The 16,419-nt window shown below is 44.4% G+C and overlaps 1 protein-coding gene across 1 annotated transcript; it reads right to left on the reverse strand.

Annotated features, from left to right (window-relative positions):
• Positions 1–374: 374 nt before the first annotated feature.
• Positions 375–16,320, reverse strand: LRRC8A (leucine rich repeat containing 8 VRAC subunit A). The gene is made up of 3 exons (XM_014307157.2): positions 16,109–16,320; positions 5,327–7,490; positions 375–2,544 (listed from the first exon to the last, which is right to left on the reverse strand). The coding sequence occupies exons 2-3, from the start codon at positions 7,481–7,483 to the stop codon at positions 2,269–2,271; spliced, it is 2,433 nt and encodes an 810-aa protein (XP_014162632.1). The 5' UTR covers positions 7,484–7,490; positions 16,109–16,320; the 3' UTR covers positions 375–2,268.
• Positions 16,321–16,419: the final 99 nt, after the last annotated feature.

Here is a 16,419-nt window from a genome sequence, read left to right on the forward strand (position 1 = left end):
CCATTATTCTCCAGTGCTATCTTTTAGCACAGACTAAGGAAAAAAGCTTCCTTCACCATCCAAACAGCCCCCACATCCACCACAGGGAACTAACTGGAAAACAGCATTTCTGTAGCTAAGCGCACACCTAACAATTTCTGTCCTTTCTGTGAACCGAAATGCTTGGGCAAATACAAATACAATCCAATCAGCATCAGTCCTTCCCCATCCTTTCAGCTGTGGCCCCAGCTCTAACACAATTTCAAGACACTAACCCTATTAGAAGCCAGAAAAGCTTTTACAGTACCTTGCCTCCCAGATGGAGATTTAATTATATTATCCCCTGGACTGTTTAGACGTTTCATAATGAATGGACTAAGGGAAGCAAGATTTACATTTTTCTTAAAAGCAGTTTTATAAACAGATCTCCTGATTTTAATGTAGCTTTATTTAAGCATCTGAACATCAATAAATCCAGAGTCCAGTTAACATTGTTCATGGTTTCAGCATATTTAGTATATATATATTTCATATCTTACATCTGATGAAGAGAGCCACACTGTGCCTTATTGCCCCAGCATCCATGGGATCACCACAAGCCAGGTGATAAGCCAGGGCATTCACTGGCAGATTGTCAAGAATCACTCTGGAGCTGGATGGAGCTTCCCCCTTTGTACACATGGGAGGCCTCCAAACTTGTCATCCCCCAGCTTGCAGCACTGCACCTTGGAGCCAACCTGTTGGTCTGATGCAGAATGTTACAACCAGGACCTGTAGGTCCAGGCATCTCCTCTTCCTTCTGATGGAGGAACAAAAACCTCTGTTTCCTAGAGGCATCTCAACCACCCCACCTTAAGGACATGATAATCAGTAACTGTTACACATTATCTACCTCTGCCAGCCCAGAAGGTTGAGGGGTTTTTTGACAAATACCACCAAACAGGTTGAACTTGTTTCAGTAAAGGCTGCCCTGTTTCAGGAAGTCAGAAGAGCTCAGTCCACAGAGGATTCTCATTCTCCTCCTTAACAATGAGGGAATGAAAAGGGAAGGAACAAACAAGAGGACAAGATTTCTTTTCCAGCACCAGGTTCAATCGGCATTAGCCTCTTATTTAGGTCAAGAGGTGTAACAGGAACTGACAGCTGTTAAAGTGAGGGGAACAACAGAAGAGAACAATCAAGCAGCTCTCTAGACTGCGTCCACGAAAAACACTGGCAGAGCACTCAACAACTTAATTTAACAACTTAATTTTGGGGGAAGGCAGAATGGGGGACAAGAGGTGCAGAGGAAGCCCAAATTTCCTCTCCAGCCTCATGTGAGCCCCTGACACACTGGCCAGTTGTACATTTCTACTTGATATGCAACAAAATACCAGCAATTAAAAAGTAACTTGGAACTAAAAGCCAGAAGCAACTCAATGCTTCTGAGAGAGTAGATTAGACAGTCCAACTGCTTTTTATCCAGATCTTCCACCTGCACTATAACCATCCATTTCAGAACAGGCTAAAGCTCTGGAACTGTGTCAGTTAGTGCCTCCAAGACATCAGCTGGAGAAGGATGCTGTGATCTACTCACCCGAGCAAGTGACTTGAAACCATTACAGTAGTGCAATCTTAAAGATTTGGTTCCTTCTCCAGGGACAGAGGAGAAGGTGGGGAGTGTGCAAAGGGGAAAGAAAATTAGTAAAAAAAATTCTGCCTTCAAGCAGCTGCGAGATGTTTATCTCCCAAATCCTAATGCCAGCATCTAGATAAAATCAGCTGTCTGTGTCCTATCCCACCCCAGTCTGGGGGCTCACTGACTGAATCTGAGTCCGAGGGGAGCAGTACCAGCTGTCACAGAGATGGAGGTTCAAGAGGTTTCCTTGTCTCTTGATCTTTGCTTGCAGGACACTGGACTCCCTCGGCCCCTGACACACATAAGCCCTATTAGGAGCAATGCAGCAATCCCCACATTCATTTTCTCCTCCGTTCAAAGGTCATTTCTTCTCACCAGCACCATCCACCTCACCCCAATTCCTGTTCAGCAGAACAGCAACCCCTCTAATTCCCCCTGGGCCCTGCTCAGAGGCCAATTAATCTGTCTTGATCCTCATCCTGATCCCAAGCCTCCCCCATCCTGCATCTGAGGCAAGAAGCTGACTCATTCAGAGTCATGTTTGTCAAGTACTCCTCGGCCAGTTTGATAGTGACTGGAGTGGAGAAAGGGGAGCATCTGGGTGAAAGGGGACTGAAATGGCCTTTTGCTTCCTTCTAGTTGATCAGAGGCTTTCCCCTTTTCTCAGGGGTTCAAGCTTGCTCTTTGTCTGCCCTCCACAGGCGCTCTTTGACTTCCAAGGGCAGGGTGTTGAACAGGTCCTCCTCCACCACGAGCCCACTGCGTTTGAGCAGCGGGCACTCTCCCAGCTCCACGGGCAAGCACTCCAGGCGGTTCCCCCGCAGCTCGATCTGCGACAGGTTGGTCAGCTCTCCCACCCGCGAGGGCAGCGACTGCAGCACGTTGTTTCCCAGGTTCAAGGTTCTCAGCTTCCTGCACTGGAACAGCTCTGGTGGGAGACTCTCAATCTGAAAAAAAGAAACCAATCGCAGGGAAAGTCACCAACAGACACAGACACACCTTCACAGGTGACCAACAAGCCAACACGAAGCTCCAAGGTTTACAAAGTCATTGTTTTCAATCGTCCACTTCTCCCTTGAGCGAGTTCCTGCTTTCTGAGCTTCCTGCTTTGGGTGCTCCCCTATGATTGTATGGATTCCTCTTTCAGACACTGCACTAGTTACAAGAGATCACCAATGATGGTGGCTAAAGCAGATGTTGATGTTGTCTCCAAGGCCAGGATTAGGGGACCAGAAACCTGCTCACAGCTGGCCTACACTGTCAATGCTTTCATCTGTGTTGGCTTCTTTCCATCACAAATCCTTTATTTTGTCATTGGATCTTAGCTCCTTTGCTTTAAGATGCCATTTTACTGTTGACATTACACTGAACAAAGACTGGATTTAATCAGGACTTCTAGTTTGGCTGTAAGGTGGCAGAGATTATATGGGCACAACCTCCTGGCCCTGAAAACTGCCAATCCTCTTCCATCATTTCTGTAGGGCTGCGAAATGTTGCAAAGACTTTCTAGGCTCTAGGGGCTTTTTACAGTGCCAAAAATAAAACAACAAAGTCAGCAGCTGTTAGCTTTCCCAGCACCACCTTCAGGTAACCATGAATCACTTATTTAGTAAGCCTTATTTCTAGCAAATCCTTGTAATAGTCCAGTCTTCCCAAATAATTTCTTTCTATGGCTAAGGTTTGCAAACACTAGGCTAGAAACTAAATGCAGCAACTCAGGATCCTCCCCTTAATACAAAGTCTCAGCTTGGAGGCTATAGTTTGCCTTTAAAAGCAAACATGACTTTTCTAAACTCAAATTATGTAGCATATCATTTGTACTAAATTAGCCTGTAATCCATTCTGAATGAGGAGGAATCTAAGAAAAAGCCAAGATGAAACCAGACCAATTAGAAACAATTCAATGCAGTCATTGTTACTGGTACTGGAGTGTTTTGCAAACAGCAACATATGATCACAGACTCTTGAAAATAATAGTTATTTCAGGGACAAGTATTGGTTTAGGAAGGAAGCAATGTGTTAGAGCAGCCTGCTTTCCAGTACAGGACAGCAGTGCCAGCCAACTCCAGAAGTCTCTATTTACTAAGACTGCTGAACTAGGAGAGGACATTTGAGATAATTCCTGGTCTTGGGAAGTGCCAGTCTCCCAGTCCTTGTGTTTCCTGCTGTCACCATTTACTGGGAATAACCAGGCTATCAGTAATTCTGGCTTGCACAGGTATCTAGTACAGGCTGGCTGTTCCATGGGGTCGTCACCACCTTTTGTTTCTGAACCCACTGGAGCAAAGGCTGCTCCAGCCTTCCTGTTGCATGTTGGTTTTTTTTCAGAGAGAAATGGGTGGTGCCACATTGTGCTGCAGGAAATGGAACTGCCTCTAACTCCACTCATCCAAGAAATGCTCCACCCCAAAACTGCAGAGGATACACTGCAGATTAACCCTTGGGAAACTGTGCCAGGAAGGCTGCCAGAAGGCAAAAGGTGCAGAATTATCCGAGTTCTGAACAATAACATACCACAAAGTTTACCAGAGCTTCAGCCACCCACACAAACAGAGGCATAACCCTCCAGTGCCACGAAACCCCAGTGAGCAGATGTTCAGCTGGAGTTGCTGAATGACTGCCCCTTGTGTGCCCTTACTCTGCAGAGGCACAAGCCTTCAGACACTAACCTCAAATTATGGCTGCAGTTTTAGGAACCCTGTCTAATACTGAAATACACTAGCAATTAAATACTTGATTTGAGAGCACTTCTGTGAAAAGCCAAACCACACTCAAGCAGTTGTGTGCCTCTCACAAGCAATCTGGCAGTGTTCAGCCAGGAACAGATCTTGCCAATAGTAGGAAGGACCTTGATGTATGACAGTGAAAACTAGCACTGCTCCAGGACAATCCTGCTTGGTCCCAGAAGAAACCAGAAGCACTTAATTATCTGTCTGCAATTTGTACTTATGTTAGAGGCTCTTTCAACGTAAGGTGATAATAAACTCAAAGGGAAAAAGTCTCCCAGGAATTTGCAGACAGAATGAATAAAAGCTTCAGCTTTGTCAGATATGGTAAATAAAGTCTCCTTAGTCTTAAACAAAGAACTAGACATGGGTATAGTTTGCTTTAAGCAAATGAACACCCTCCAACACAAGCCAAGAAACATCTTATGGTAATCAGGCAGCAGAGCACACTTGGTCGTCCTCTCTTATCTGCCCTGCACTTAGACTGAAACAAAAAGAACATGTTTATGAGACCAAACTATGGAGTACTCCTTGCAAATGCAAACTACTCTAAGGAAAGCTGTAACCCAGACATGTATTCCCTACATGGCTGCTCCCACAGTGTATGTACATGTTTGAAGTAGACAGGTTTAAACACATAGTTTTAGATTAAGACTACAGTTCCTCAGATCTCCATTTTAAACCCAAAATTGATGACAATTTAGAGACTACATGCTTCCAACTGCAGAGAAACAACTGATTTGAAGGGTTTCTAAACGGCCTCTAATTGGCACTCGGAAGCAGCCTCACTATTAAAGAGAGGAAATGCAACAGGACAAGGACTCTTGGAAGACAGGCTTGCCCTGGAGCTATCTGCAATGTTTGGCCTTAGATAAACCCCTCAGAGAGATACAAAAGCAGTGCCAGTTGCATCCACAGACCATTGTAGCATGTTTAATCACACAGATAACAGAAGTGCCAGCACTATTTCTTCACACAGCAACTCAGCTCTTTGCTCACTTACCCTGTTGGCTGTCACAGCCAGATTCTGCAGGTTTTGAAGAAGTCCAACGTCTGGTGGTATGAAAGTTAAGTTGTTGTGGCTGAGATCCAAGTACCGAAGTTTTCGGCAATAGAAGAGCTGGGTAGGGATCTTTTCTATCTTGTTACGGTTCAGGTAAAGGCGTTCCAAGTTGGTCAGGTTGCCTATCTGCATGGGGATGTAGGCAATGTGGTTGTACCACAATTTAAGGCAAGTGAGACGATGTAAGTGCTGGAAGCTGATGATTTCCTCAATAGTCTTTAAGTTGTTGTCCTTCAGGTCTATTTCCTGCAGATTGTGGAGGCTAAAGATAGAGTGAGGAATGCGTTCCAAGTCACACCGGATCAGCTCAAGCTCTGTCAGGTTGACCATCTTCTTAAGGCTGTTGAGGACAATGAGCTTGGTACCCTCATTGTTGATGGAAAGCTTCTGAAGATGGACACCAACATCTGTCACCACCTGTGGCAGTTTGGTGAGGTTACTCTTCATCCTCAACACCTTCAGCCTCTTCAGCTCCCTCAGTCCATCTATCACAATGTACCGGTTGTTCTCAGCACTCAAATTCCCTGTTAGGTGAAGCTCTTCTAGTGTCTTCAGGCTATAAATCCAAAGAGGAATCTCCTTAATGTCTGTGAACTTGATGTGGAGAGATTTCAAATTCTCCCTCAAGAAGGCAAGGGCTGGGGCCTCGATTTTGGCAGCTGTGTGGTAGAGCCACAGTTCCTTAAGGCTGGTGAGCTGAGCAATGCTGGGGGGAATAGTGACATCAGGGATAAGCTCCAGCTTCAAGACCTCCAACTCAATGAGGTCAAAGACTGTGTCATGAATGCCACTCAACATGAAAAGATGCAATTCCAGCTTATCCTGAGAGTTTTTGGTGATCCTCTGGCGTAGTTTCTCCAAAGTCCACTCATTGTTGAGGTTCAGCTGCCGCAATTTGTTCTCACTCACCTCTGACAGAAAGACAGCAAAGCGCTTGGAGTAGAGGGGGTCGTACTGATCAATCAGATGGAGCATAAAAGCAAAGTCATTTTTCACATCAGGAATGTCACTGTAACTGCTCTCCTCCCGGATGGACTCAAAGGAGTATTTCTTGAGTGACCGCCTCAACATCCACCACAGTGTGTACATGCAGATCAAACCATAGAAAATCACCAGACTGATGTAGAAAGAAGCCAAGATTTTGAAGAGAGTGGCCAAAGGATGAGCACAGCGGTACATCCTGTAGCCAGTCAAGCTCTCGATGTCCACTTTACAGTCTACATCAAACGTTATGTTGTTGACATAGTACACAGTATAGCAAATTATCAGAATGAACTTGATTACTTTGATTATGGTCTGTCTCATGTACAAGCGATAAACTATGTCTCCCTCTTCCACATGAGTACGGAACTTTTTCACTTTCTCAAAGAGTGCTTTGGCTTGCTCACCTTCCTTTTTGTCCAAGACACCAGTCTCAGACCTGTCCACAATCCCTTGCTCAATTCGAGACTTTGTTCTCTGCAGCATGGGAACGGTGGCTTCCACATCCTCACTGACCGTGGAGGATTTCTTGTCCATGGAGCCATTCATTTTTCCAAATGCTGGTTTGGTATCACTCTCTTCCACCACCGTCTCAGACAATGCTCTCGTTGTCCACGGAGAGTCAAAACACTTAAGCAAAATAGACACAAAATGCTCCAGCTTGGAGCTGGTCCTTGGGAACTTGAACCAGAAGTTGCTACAAGCCAGAAAGATGAGGGTATGTAGCAGCACCAGATAAGGAAAATACTTGGCAAACCAGTGTAGACGGTTCTCGTAACACACCGCATCCACATAGTTGTACTGGTGCCGGTCCAGATCGTATCGGATCCCTGTAGGCCCCGAATCAGCAGAGGGAACAAGACTGGTGTTGTAGTAGGGACGCTCCGGAGCTGCCACGGTCCATCCCCTGACAGAGTCATTGCAAGAGTCTTTGGTAACCCATTTACAGGGCAAACAAATCATTTTGTCCTGGGTGACCTGGAGCGTCCCTCCGAACACGGCGATCATCAGCATCACGATGGAAATGTAGTCCGTGAAGACGTCCCACCACGGCTTCAGGATGCGATAGGCTGGCTGAGTATCAGCAAAGTAGCGCAGCTCAGTGACTGGAATCATGATTCACCTGGAACCAAACCAGAAACAGCTTAGAGAGTTTTGTCCTGTTCTTCAAGAGGGCATGAGAAAACACATGTTAAGTGCTGGCATAGCAAAACTGGGATTAGCTGAGATGCAATTTCAAGTAACTGCGAGACAAATGAATGAGGCTGCCTCTGAGTCATTTGCTACAGCCCAGGCGGTGATGTTTGTTCAGCCTCCCGTGACAGACAAATTGTCACAAAACCTCAGAACTGGTACTTATTGTTAGCAGTCTGTGGGGTAAGACACTCAAAGAAAGCTCGCAGGGCAGACTTAACTCCCTTGACCAGACCAGTACTTGGAAATTTACTGTTTTATCCAGGGATTTTATTTCAGGGATGAAGGAATTTGCCAGCACTGTTAGAAGTGATAAAATCTACACACAGACCATATTTATCATTGGTTTGTTACTGCTTCTACATAAAATTCTGCATATGGCTGGTTCTCAGATTGAAGGGGCAAGGAAAAATATCTACATACAACACAGTTATGTTTCCTAGAACCACTTCATTGATGCAAGTCATTATAACATTCATAAAGCAAGCTGGAAAAGAGAAAAAACATTGCTCAACATCATGACTTTTCCAAATAAGTAATTTTGGCTTCCTTCCTTTGTGTTAATTCTCCAAGGAAAGATTAGCTACTTGCCTTCTGAGAAATTCAGTACTGAAATGCTGTAGCAGCTGTGTTTTTGCCTTACTTACTTCAGAAACAGAAGAAGGGGGAAACATACTTCGAAGAATTTGCTTCTCTGACCAACCTAGAGTTCATCCCAGCAGGGATTTAAGCGTCACAAGGGAAATCAAAAGGTTCTGGGAAGCACAGGCCTGATGGCAGAGCTTATTCTGTCCTTTAGACTTGCCGACGAAACTTTGAGCAAGCTCTTCAACAAGCCATAGAAAGCCCCAAACCTGACTGATCCATGGATAATGGAGCTGACAAAATTCCCCTATTTGAAAGGTAACACAGAAGAACATGGAGTCACTGTAACTCATTCTAATGACAGTGAAAAAGCAGTAATACCACAGCATCCTTTTAGCAGAGTTCAGGAGCAAGACAAGCACTAGTCTTTCAGCCGTTTTGAAACTCACACAATTCAAGTATAAAGGAGAAAACAAAAATTCAAGCATGCTACCCCAAGACATAAGATTTCATTTGTACAGACAGTCCAACAAGTCCTGGAGGGCCAAAAGCTCAATATCACTGGTTGGGACAAAGCCTTCTGTGACAAGGGGGGGGTGCCCACACCACCTGCTTTGGTAGAATTCAAGTTTTTATTTCAAATTAATTTCCACCACTGAACTGCAAAGAAAGCCATTCCTAACACGAAAGCACCACATTCCCTAGAGATACTAAATACAGAACTCTATTCTTTGGTTTGCTGTTTACAACAATAAGTGGTCAAATGACAACTTTGGCTCAGTGCTGCTTGGGAAAGTTTCAAGTAACTACAGGTGGTAGATTGATAGATGAAAACCATTCCTGAAGTAAAATTTTTCCTTCTGCCCATCCAGGTCCAACACTACATTAGTCCATCACAAAAGCCAGACTGGGGAAATTCCACTTTCTTTTTATGGGTAATTTTGAGGGGAAAAAGTGGTATTACCTGTTCTACAAATTCAGTAAAACAAGGAACAGCAAATCTATAAATGATCAACCAGCAAAGTCACAAACAAGGGATGAAAACAGTGATCTAGAGCACTGTCAGAGGAAAAAAACGTCCTGTAGGACTGCAGATCCCCTGAGAAGTGTGCAGAGCCCCTGCTGACACACCTCTGCAGAAGGAACTGCACTAAACAGGGCAGGAGAATTGTGCATCCAAAGGGGAGGGAGCAGCCAAAGCTGAACGTCTTCTGGACAGCATCTGAGCAGCCAGAGGAGACTGACAAGGTGTTGAAAGCCTCCCTCCCAGCCCTGTGACTGCCTTGCTGCAAGCCCTAGGCAAGGCATTTCAGCTTCCTCCTTGGAATACATCTGCCTCAGGGAGAGGAGAGCCCACTTGCGAGATACATTTAGGAAAAGCTGTCTGTGAGTACTACAGAAATAATAATTGCAGGATAAAGCAGAAGCTCTCTCTACACATCAGAACACCTGAAATGAATCCAGCAGTTAAACAGCTATTCATGAAAGAACCTACTCCTTCTACTCCATATCAAAGGGAAAAAATATGTTTATCTCTTTCCTCTTGCCTTGATACCACTTGTCCTCAAAGGACCTTCCTGCTTCCTCCCTCTTGGTAGAGAAACTTGTAGGAAATATCAGACTCTCCATAGTAGGATTACGAAACTGGGATGATCTCTTTTCAGGAACTGGGGTCTCATGACACTTGCAAACGTGTTGTAGTGCTGGGTTTACTCAATTTGCTCAATCCAGAAAATGCCTAATTCTTTCTCACAAGAAATGAACCTTTTACTCACTTTGATTTGTAGCTCAGGATATGTAGGAAGGAAATCAAAAAGAAATTAGCACAGCTGGCTCCCTAATTCTGCTTACCAGTCACATGAGGTAGGAAATCCCCCTTTACACTGTGCACTTACAAGACAGCTAAAAAAAATCATGAGCATCCCTTGAAACCTATTACAGTTCAGTGTCAGCAATTAACAGGGTGGAGCAGGAAATCTCCTGCCTTCCAGGAACAATGACAGGGGCACTAGGGGAAGAAAAGAACATTGACAGCAAATTCCCACTTCTGGCAGCAGTGGAGACCCCATTCAAGTCTCAAAGAGGAACAATAAAACTAGGGCCCACCTTTTCAGGAGCTGGAATTTACTGTCTTATCTAATCTTATTCCCAGTATCTGCAATGAAAGGGAAAAGTACCCAGCAAAATGAAAAAGTAGATGGGGAAAGTCACATCCCTCCTCAACAGATTCTCTGTGCATGCAATTCAATTCTAACTCCTGATAGTTCTACATCAAGAGATGTATCTTGTCATCAAATGTCATTTTTATTTTGTGAACTGCATCCTGTAGTGATTTTAGAACACGATTCTTGCTGCAACATTCTCCATGCTGGATCAGAGCAGTTTTGCTGCTAGGGTGGATGAGAACAGCAGACTACAAACCACATTCTCAGGCTCATCTCTGTCACTTGATTCTCCCATGCACAGAAGGATTCTTCCCACAAGGACTGGGATTTCCACCACTCTATAGGGAGAAAACACCCAGGTAGCTGGAACACCAACTCTCCCAACATGGGCAGTAGAACAGAGGGATTTACATGGAGGGTATTACTCTGGCATAGGACTGGGAACAATCCTTGCATGAAAAGAGCTGGCCAGAAATAAAGTTACCTCCCTTGTGACCAAGAGCAAACCAAGATCCCCAGGACCAGAACACTGGAGATTTCAAGCTTCTGCTCTTTTTAAGAGTTGGATTCCAGGATGGTATGTCAGCAGCAAAATATTCACTGTGAAGAAGCTTTATTTGCCAAGTCACTTCTAGCCCACAGCCTCACCAAGGGCTGAGCACAGAACACCTGAACTGAGTGAATGAGCTTATGGACAGGAACAGCTACAGAAAAGGAAGTTCAGTGTCAGGGCAGTGTTGGTGAAGAAGGGTCCAAGCTCTTTCATATATACTTCAAATTGCAGAGCCTCCACTTGGAGCTCAGGAACAGGCAAATTTGCAGTGTAGTTACCTCAGTCACAGAAGTCATCAATACTGAGATTCTGAAAGAGTGCTTAAGTTTAAGGACAAGTTGACTTTACTAAATTTGCATAAGCTGATACATAAAACTTCTCAGTCTAAACTCCTTGTCAACTTACCAGCCACAGTCCCGGGGCAGTCCCCCAACCCCTGCCCCCTTAGAAACAACTTTAACATTGTAGGGTTTCAGCTACATCAAGCAACACTACTTTGAGCTTCTCTATACCCAATAAAGAACCACCTCAGGACAGTTTAGAGCAGCAACATCTGAGATTGTTCAGTAAAAGATCTGTATGTTAAAGCCCCATTGTTATATAACAGGATCAATACAGCCAAGATAAACATGCTCCTGAAATATTTACACATTCCATGTTTGGCTACTAAATACCTCTTCAGGGCCTGCAAATTCACCTGGATCCAGATTTGCATCCCACCAGGAACCATCTCTGCCTCAGCCTGCTGGGCACAAACCTACAGCCTCCCCACTAATGCTGAACAGGCTGTCCCAAGTGAAGAAACAGCAGTTCCAGACTTACATAACCAGCCTGCCAAACCTACCCAGCCTTCAGCCAACCATAAGCATCACCAAGTACTAATCCTATGTTTTACCAAACACACCTGGAGGAGAAAGATAATCACTCATGTTGGAATAACAGGGACATTCTGAACAAACCACACCTACACAGTAAAACCAGTCAGAAACAAGATTAAATGCATCTAGCTGACAGGTATCATAAAAGCAGCAAGCACCTTAAAGGCTGACAGAGCTGAGAGCATGAATGCTTCCCACAAACCACAGGTATTAACAGAGTAGCTATTCTCTGATTTTGACAATTCCTCTATCCAAAACCATTTAATTTCAAAAACGGAAGATTGACCTATTGTCAACAGACACCTAGCTGAACAGTACTTCAAATTCCTGCCTGCAGCTGCTGGCCAGCACATTCAGCTCAGGACAGAGTGAACAGAAACAACATCACTGCTCTGTTTCACTGGCCAGTTTGTCAGCTTGACTCACCATTGCTGAATACTTTATCCAGCCTCCTCTTTCGTCCTCTTCTGTCGGCCATTCTGTTACTAACAAAGCTATTGGCCAGAAAGCACATATGCACAACCTCAAGACACATACAAGAATGCACAAACCCCCCGATTTGAAGAAAATCCTCACATTTAGTCTCACAAAACAGTTCTGGGTAAGTAGACATGGATGAATTTTTATGTTGAATCTTGCAACCCTTTAGTTTCGTCTACACATTTTTAATTACCAGTTGATTTCATTTTAAAATTGTGGATTGCAAAGCACAAGTCAAACCCCACTGACAGAATTTCTTACCTTTCAGAAGCCCAGAGAAAGAGGGAGTTGTTCAGGTGCTGACAGCATCAGAGGTAGATAGAGGAAATAAAAACCTTGATGCTTTCAAGGCTACAGCCCTGATTATTAACGCGCTACAACACGTTACAGTAAGTTTTCAACAGAGCAGAGCTTCCCTCCTCAGCAAGCTGCCACCTGAAATCCTAAAGAAGGGCATGACACAGAACTCTTTGTTCAAAAATCAGGAAATGCAAGAGCTTACTAGGCAGAAATGGGACTGGGAATTTATGTTTCTCCTCCCCCATGTTTATTAGGTCCAGAATTAAGAGGGGGGGGGGGGAAAGGGAGGCGGGGGGGGAAAGGGAGGCTGAAAACAGAGCTGCTTTCAGGCACCCCTCAGACAACCTTCCAAGCTCAAGAACAGCCACATGACCATCTGAAAAAGCCCAAGACATGAGATGGAACAACTGCAGTTGTTTTGTCCTTTGCTGCTTAGAACAAAACAGCAGTGAAGCCAGATACCAAAGACCTAAATAACCATTATTCCTGCATCAGGCCCCTTCTGCTTTAAAAAGATAAACCCCTCCTGTGGGACAAAACATCTTCTGAGGCAGAGAAATCAACATGATCACTAGATGATCTTTAAGGTCCTTTTCAACCCAAACCACTCTATGTCAAGTTAAAAGGGTCACTTATCATTTTGACAGGGTGGAACAGGTAGTGAACCCAACACTGAAAGGAGGGCAAGGTGGTTTTCACAATGTTCAGCCCCACCCAAGCCACATGACACAGCAGGATGAAGTGAATCCACTGCATCACATTGTCTTTATTGAAGTTCATTAAAAAGAATAAACCACCTACATTAGGGGTAGTATTTTATCATCTTTACACCTAGCCATTAATTGACTCTGTCAGATGCAAGACTGTCAGTCTCAAGCTTAGTGCAACAGCTCCTGTTTACCATCACACAACCACGCGTGTCCTGACAAGTACAGGGAAGAACAGCTGCACCACCAGAACAATCCATGCTAGACTTAGCTTGGCCTGCCACATTTTCTGCCTCCTGACAGTGTTTTGCCCCAGCTGCACAGAACTGAGCACAGTCTGTAGTTCCCAGCATCACTGACACTTGGGGCAGGGACTGTGTGCTGGTGTTGTAAATTTAAGTCCATCAGATGACTTGCAACACTGATGTAAACCAGAGCAAAATGGCTGTGTCAGCTTATAAATTATGAATGTACATGGCCACAGGCTTCCTATCCAAAATTAATTTTCTATTTGCCATAACAAAAATGCTTCAAGGACAGGGCATTGAACCTGTCTTGGAAAAGCACAACTGACTTCCTCCAACACAATGAAGCAGTCCCTTGTGCTGCCTGATACAAGTGATTGAATTAATTCTGCTAGTAACTACTTAAGAAAACCAGACCAGCTCCAAGCACCTCACCAGATGCAGGAGAGGGCTCTTCAGCACTTAACTCCAGCACTGAGAGCTGGAAGAACCAGCTGCTCTCAGTTCTCTGTAGGAAGGGTAGACAGAGCAGAGCTTTGGCATAACTAACAACAGATAAGAAGTCAACACTAAATTCCAAGTGAGTAAAAGCAAGGATAACTTAATTCATTGATGACAGACTGTCACAACATGCACAAATCCATGGGTGTTACCACAGCTATTTTCAAGCTCCAAGAGATGAGCCAGTCAAGATGAAAGACGACACAGACAAGAGCAATGCAAGACAATTAAGACATCAACTATCAGCACACTAATATTTTGCACCAGTCTGAACAAAGAGGAGCAAGTACCTCTTCATACATTCCCTACAGGGTTTGCCCTCAGGACCACCAGCTCCAAAACTGTGACTTCCAGCTCAGAACATTTTCTGACTATATTAGTTAATAAAAAACAGACCAACTCACCCTGCATCATCAAGGCTGGATAAATCCACAACTCTAAAGAAGAGCCTGTTAACTAGTCCAGCGCACATCTTTACTGTGCACAGAAGAAGGCTGAAGCTCCAGGAGCAGCAGTCACTAGAGGAGCTTTGTGAATTGCCCAGGTAATTTTATAGCAATGTTAACAATGTTTGGTACACAAGGTGAGGGCAGCACTGTAACGTCAGCAAGGGGGCCAGGACTGAATTCACCTTTTAGTTTCAAAAGCAGTTTCACAGCAGCAGGAAGGGCAGAGATAACCCAGCTATAGCAACTGGATTTCAAGCTGCAATACAGGACACATGCACCACATCAACAGTTTAAGAAAAAAGCTGCTTGGAAGCATTCAAGAGACTTTCTCCAAAGCATATAGACTGCTGAATGCCTGTTCAGTATTAGTGTGCATAGCCTAAACTGAGGCTGGGTTTGAAAACACTTGTAGAAATGCATAAAGGGAGAGTCACAACATGGCAACTGAAGACTCTGAATTTTAACTGTTACCAAAACAATAGATGTACACATCTCTCCTCACTTTAAGGAGCCCCACACAGAAATCCTAATAAAGCCTTCTCCAGCACGACTCACCAAATAGTGCCCCTCTATTTTCTGAGATACTAGTCAAGCTCAGTTAAACACAAAAAGACTTGCTTCTGAAATACTCTATTGAACAAAAACCTTCTTTAGTATCTGGAAAAAGCACATGAAGGCTTCTAAAAAGCCTGCTCTAATCAAACAGCAATAATTTCATACATGTGACCTCCACTGCTTATTTCATTTATTTTTTTTAATAGCACAAGGAACTCCCAAACCACAGACCATCTCTCTTGACTGCCTGCAGCAGCTACTATAATGTAACCAGCTTCAGAAAGTCATCAGTGGAAGGCTTCAGGCACTCACATCTCAAGCATGGCAACATTAGCTTTTAAAACATGGCTTCTGGCATGCTTTAAGGAAATATTTATGCATGTTGTCTTTGACCTACAAGAATTAAAAGAGTTTCCAAATACCATGACAAAGTTAAAAAAAGAAAAGGGTCAGTGAACTGCCAGAACACCAGATGAGCCTTAGGGGCTTCTTCTATTCTGGAATGAACACACTGCACATCCCTGCTCAGAACACAGCCAAGCTGGACAGAATTTCCCATCCTGAAGATGGGAACAGAACTCTGCAAAGCCTTTAATCACTGTCCCAGGGTACAACCAAGGAGGCTGGGAGATTCCTGCAATGAGTTTCTGTCATTGCCCAACTGACACCCACACAGGTGACAGGTGAGTGCACTGGGAAAAGCTGCCTGGAGACGCCTATACAGGAGGACAAACATCAGCCCACGGGAAATGGAAGGGCACCCACCAAACCAACAGCTCCTCCTACTTCTCAGCTGCATTCCTTTCAAGCAGCAGTCACCAAAACATTTACCAGGCAGCCTCTGTATTTACTGCTAAGTGCAGTAACAAGTCAGGGTTAATGTGGCCAGGATTTAATTTTATGAGCGACTATATACTGTTATATTCTACTTTTTACAAGGCTCAGTTCCTTTGTCATCTCCAAGCTGGCTAAGGGCTCCCAAAATTTAATTAACACTACTACAATTAAACACCACCGCTGTCTGACCAACCACCTATCCTCAATATCAATTATCTCATGCACTGTGCTTTGCATCTATGTTTAAGCAGGCCCCTGGTCTGACCACTCAGAGCTGGCCCAGAGCCCTCACCTTGCAGCAGGGTTCTGCTATCTGCACGTCAGTTCTCTGTGCTGGAAGTGGCTGATATTCCTACGTGCTGGACGCCGAGCGAGTGCTGAAGCGCTGCACTCCCCACAAGCCATGGGAACAGTTTCCCTGAAATGAAACACAGATTATCAGCAAAAAAGAGGGGATCAAGTTCACAGAGGGACATGTAAAAGCTCGGCAAACAGTATCTAAGAAGCAACAAACAACTCAGAGGGTCACTGGGAGCCAGAAAGAGACATGCTGATACCTAGAAATATGGCAAGAACACTAGGAGCCAAGTAAAACTCAGCAGG

The sequence above is a fragment of the Geospiza fortis genome, unplaced genomic scaffold (genome assembly GCF_000277835.1).
Source record: "Geospiza fortis unplaced genomic scaffold, GeoFor_1.0 scaffold27, whole genome shotgun sequence".
NCBI lineage: Eukaryota > Metazoa > Chordata > Aves > Passeriformes > Thraupidae > Geospiza > Geospiza fortis.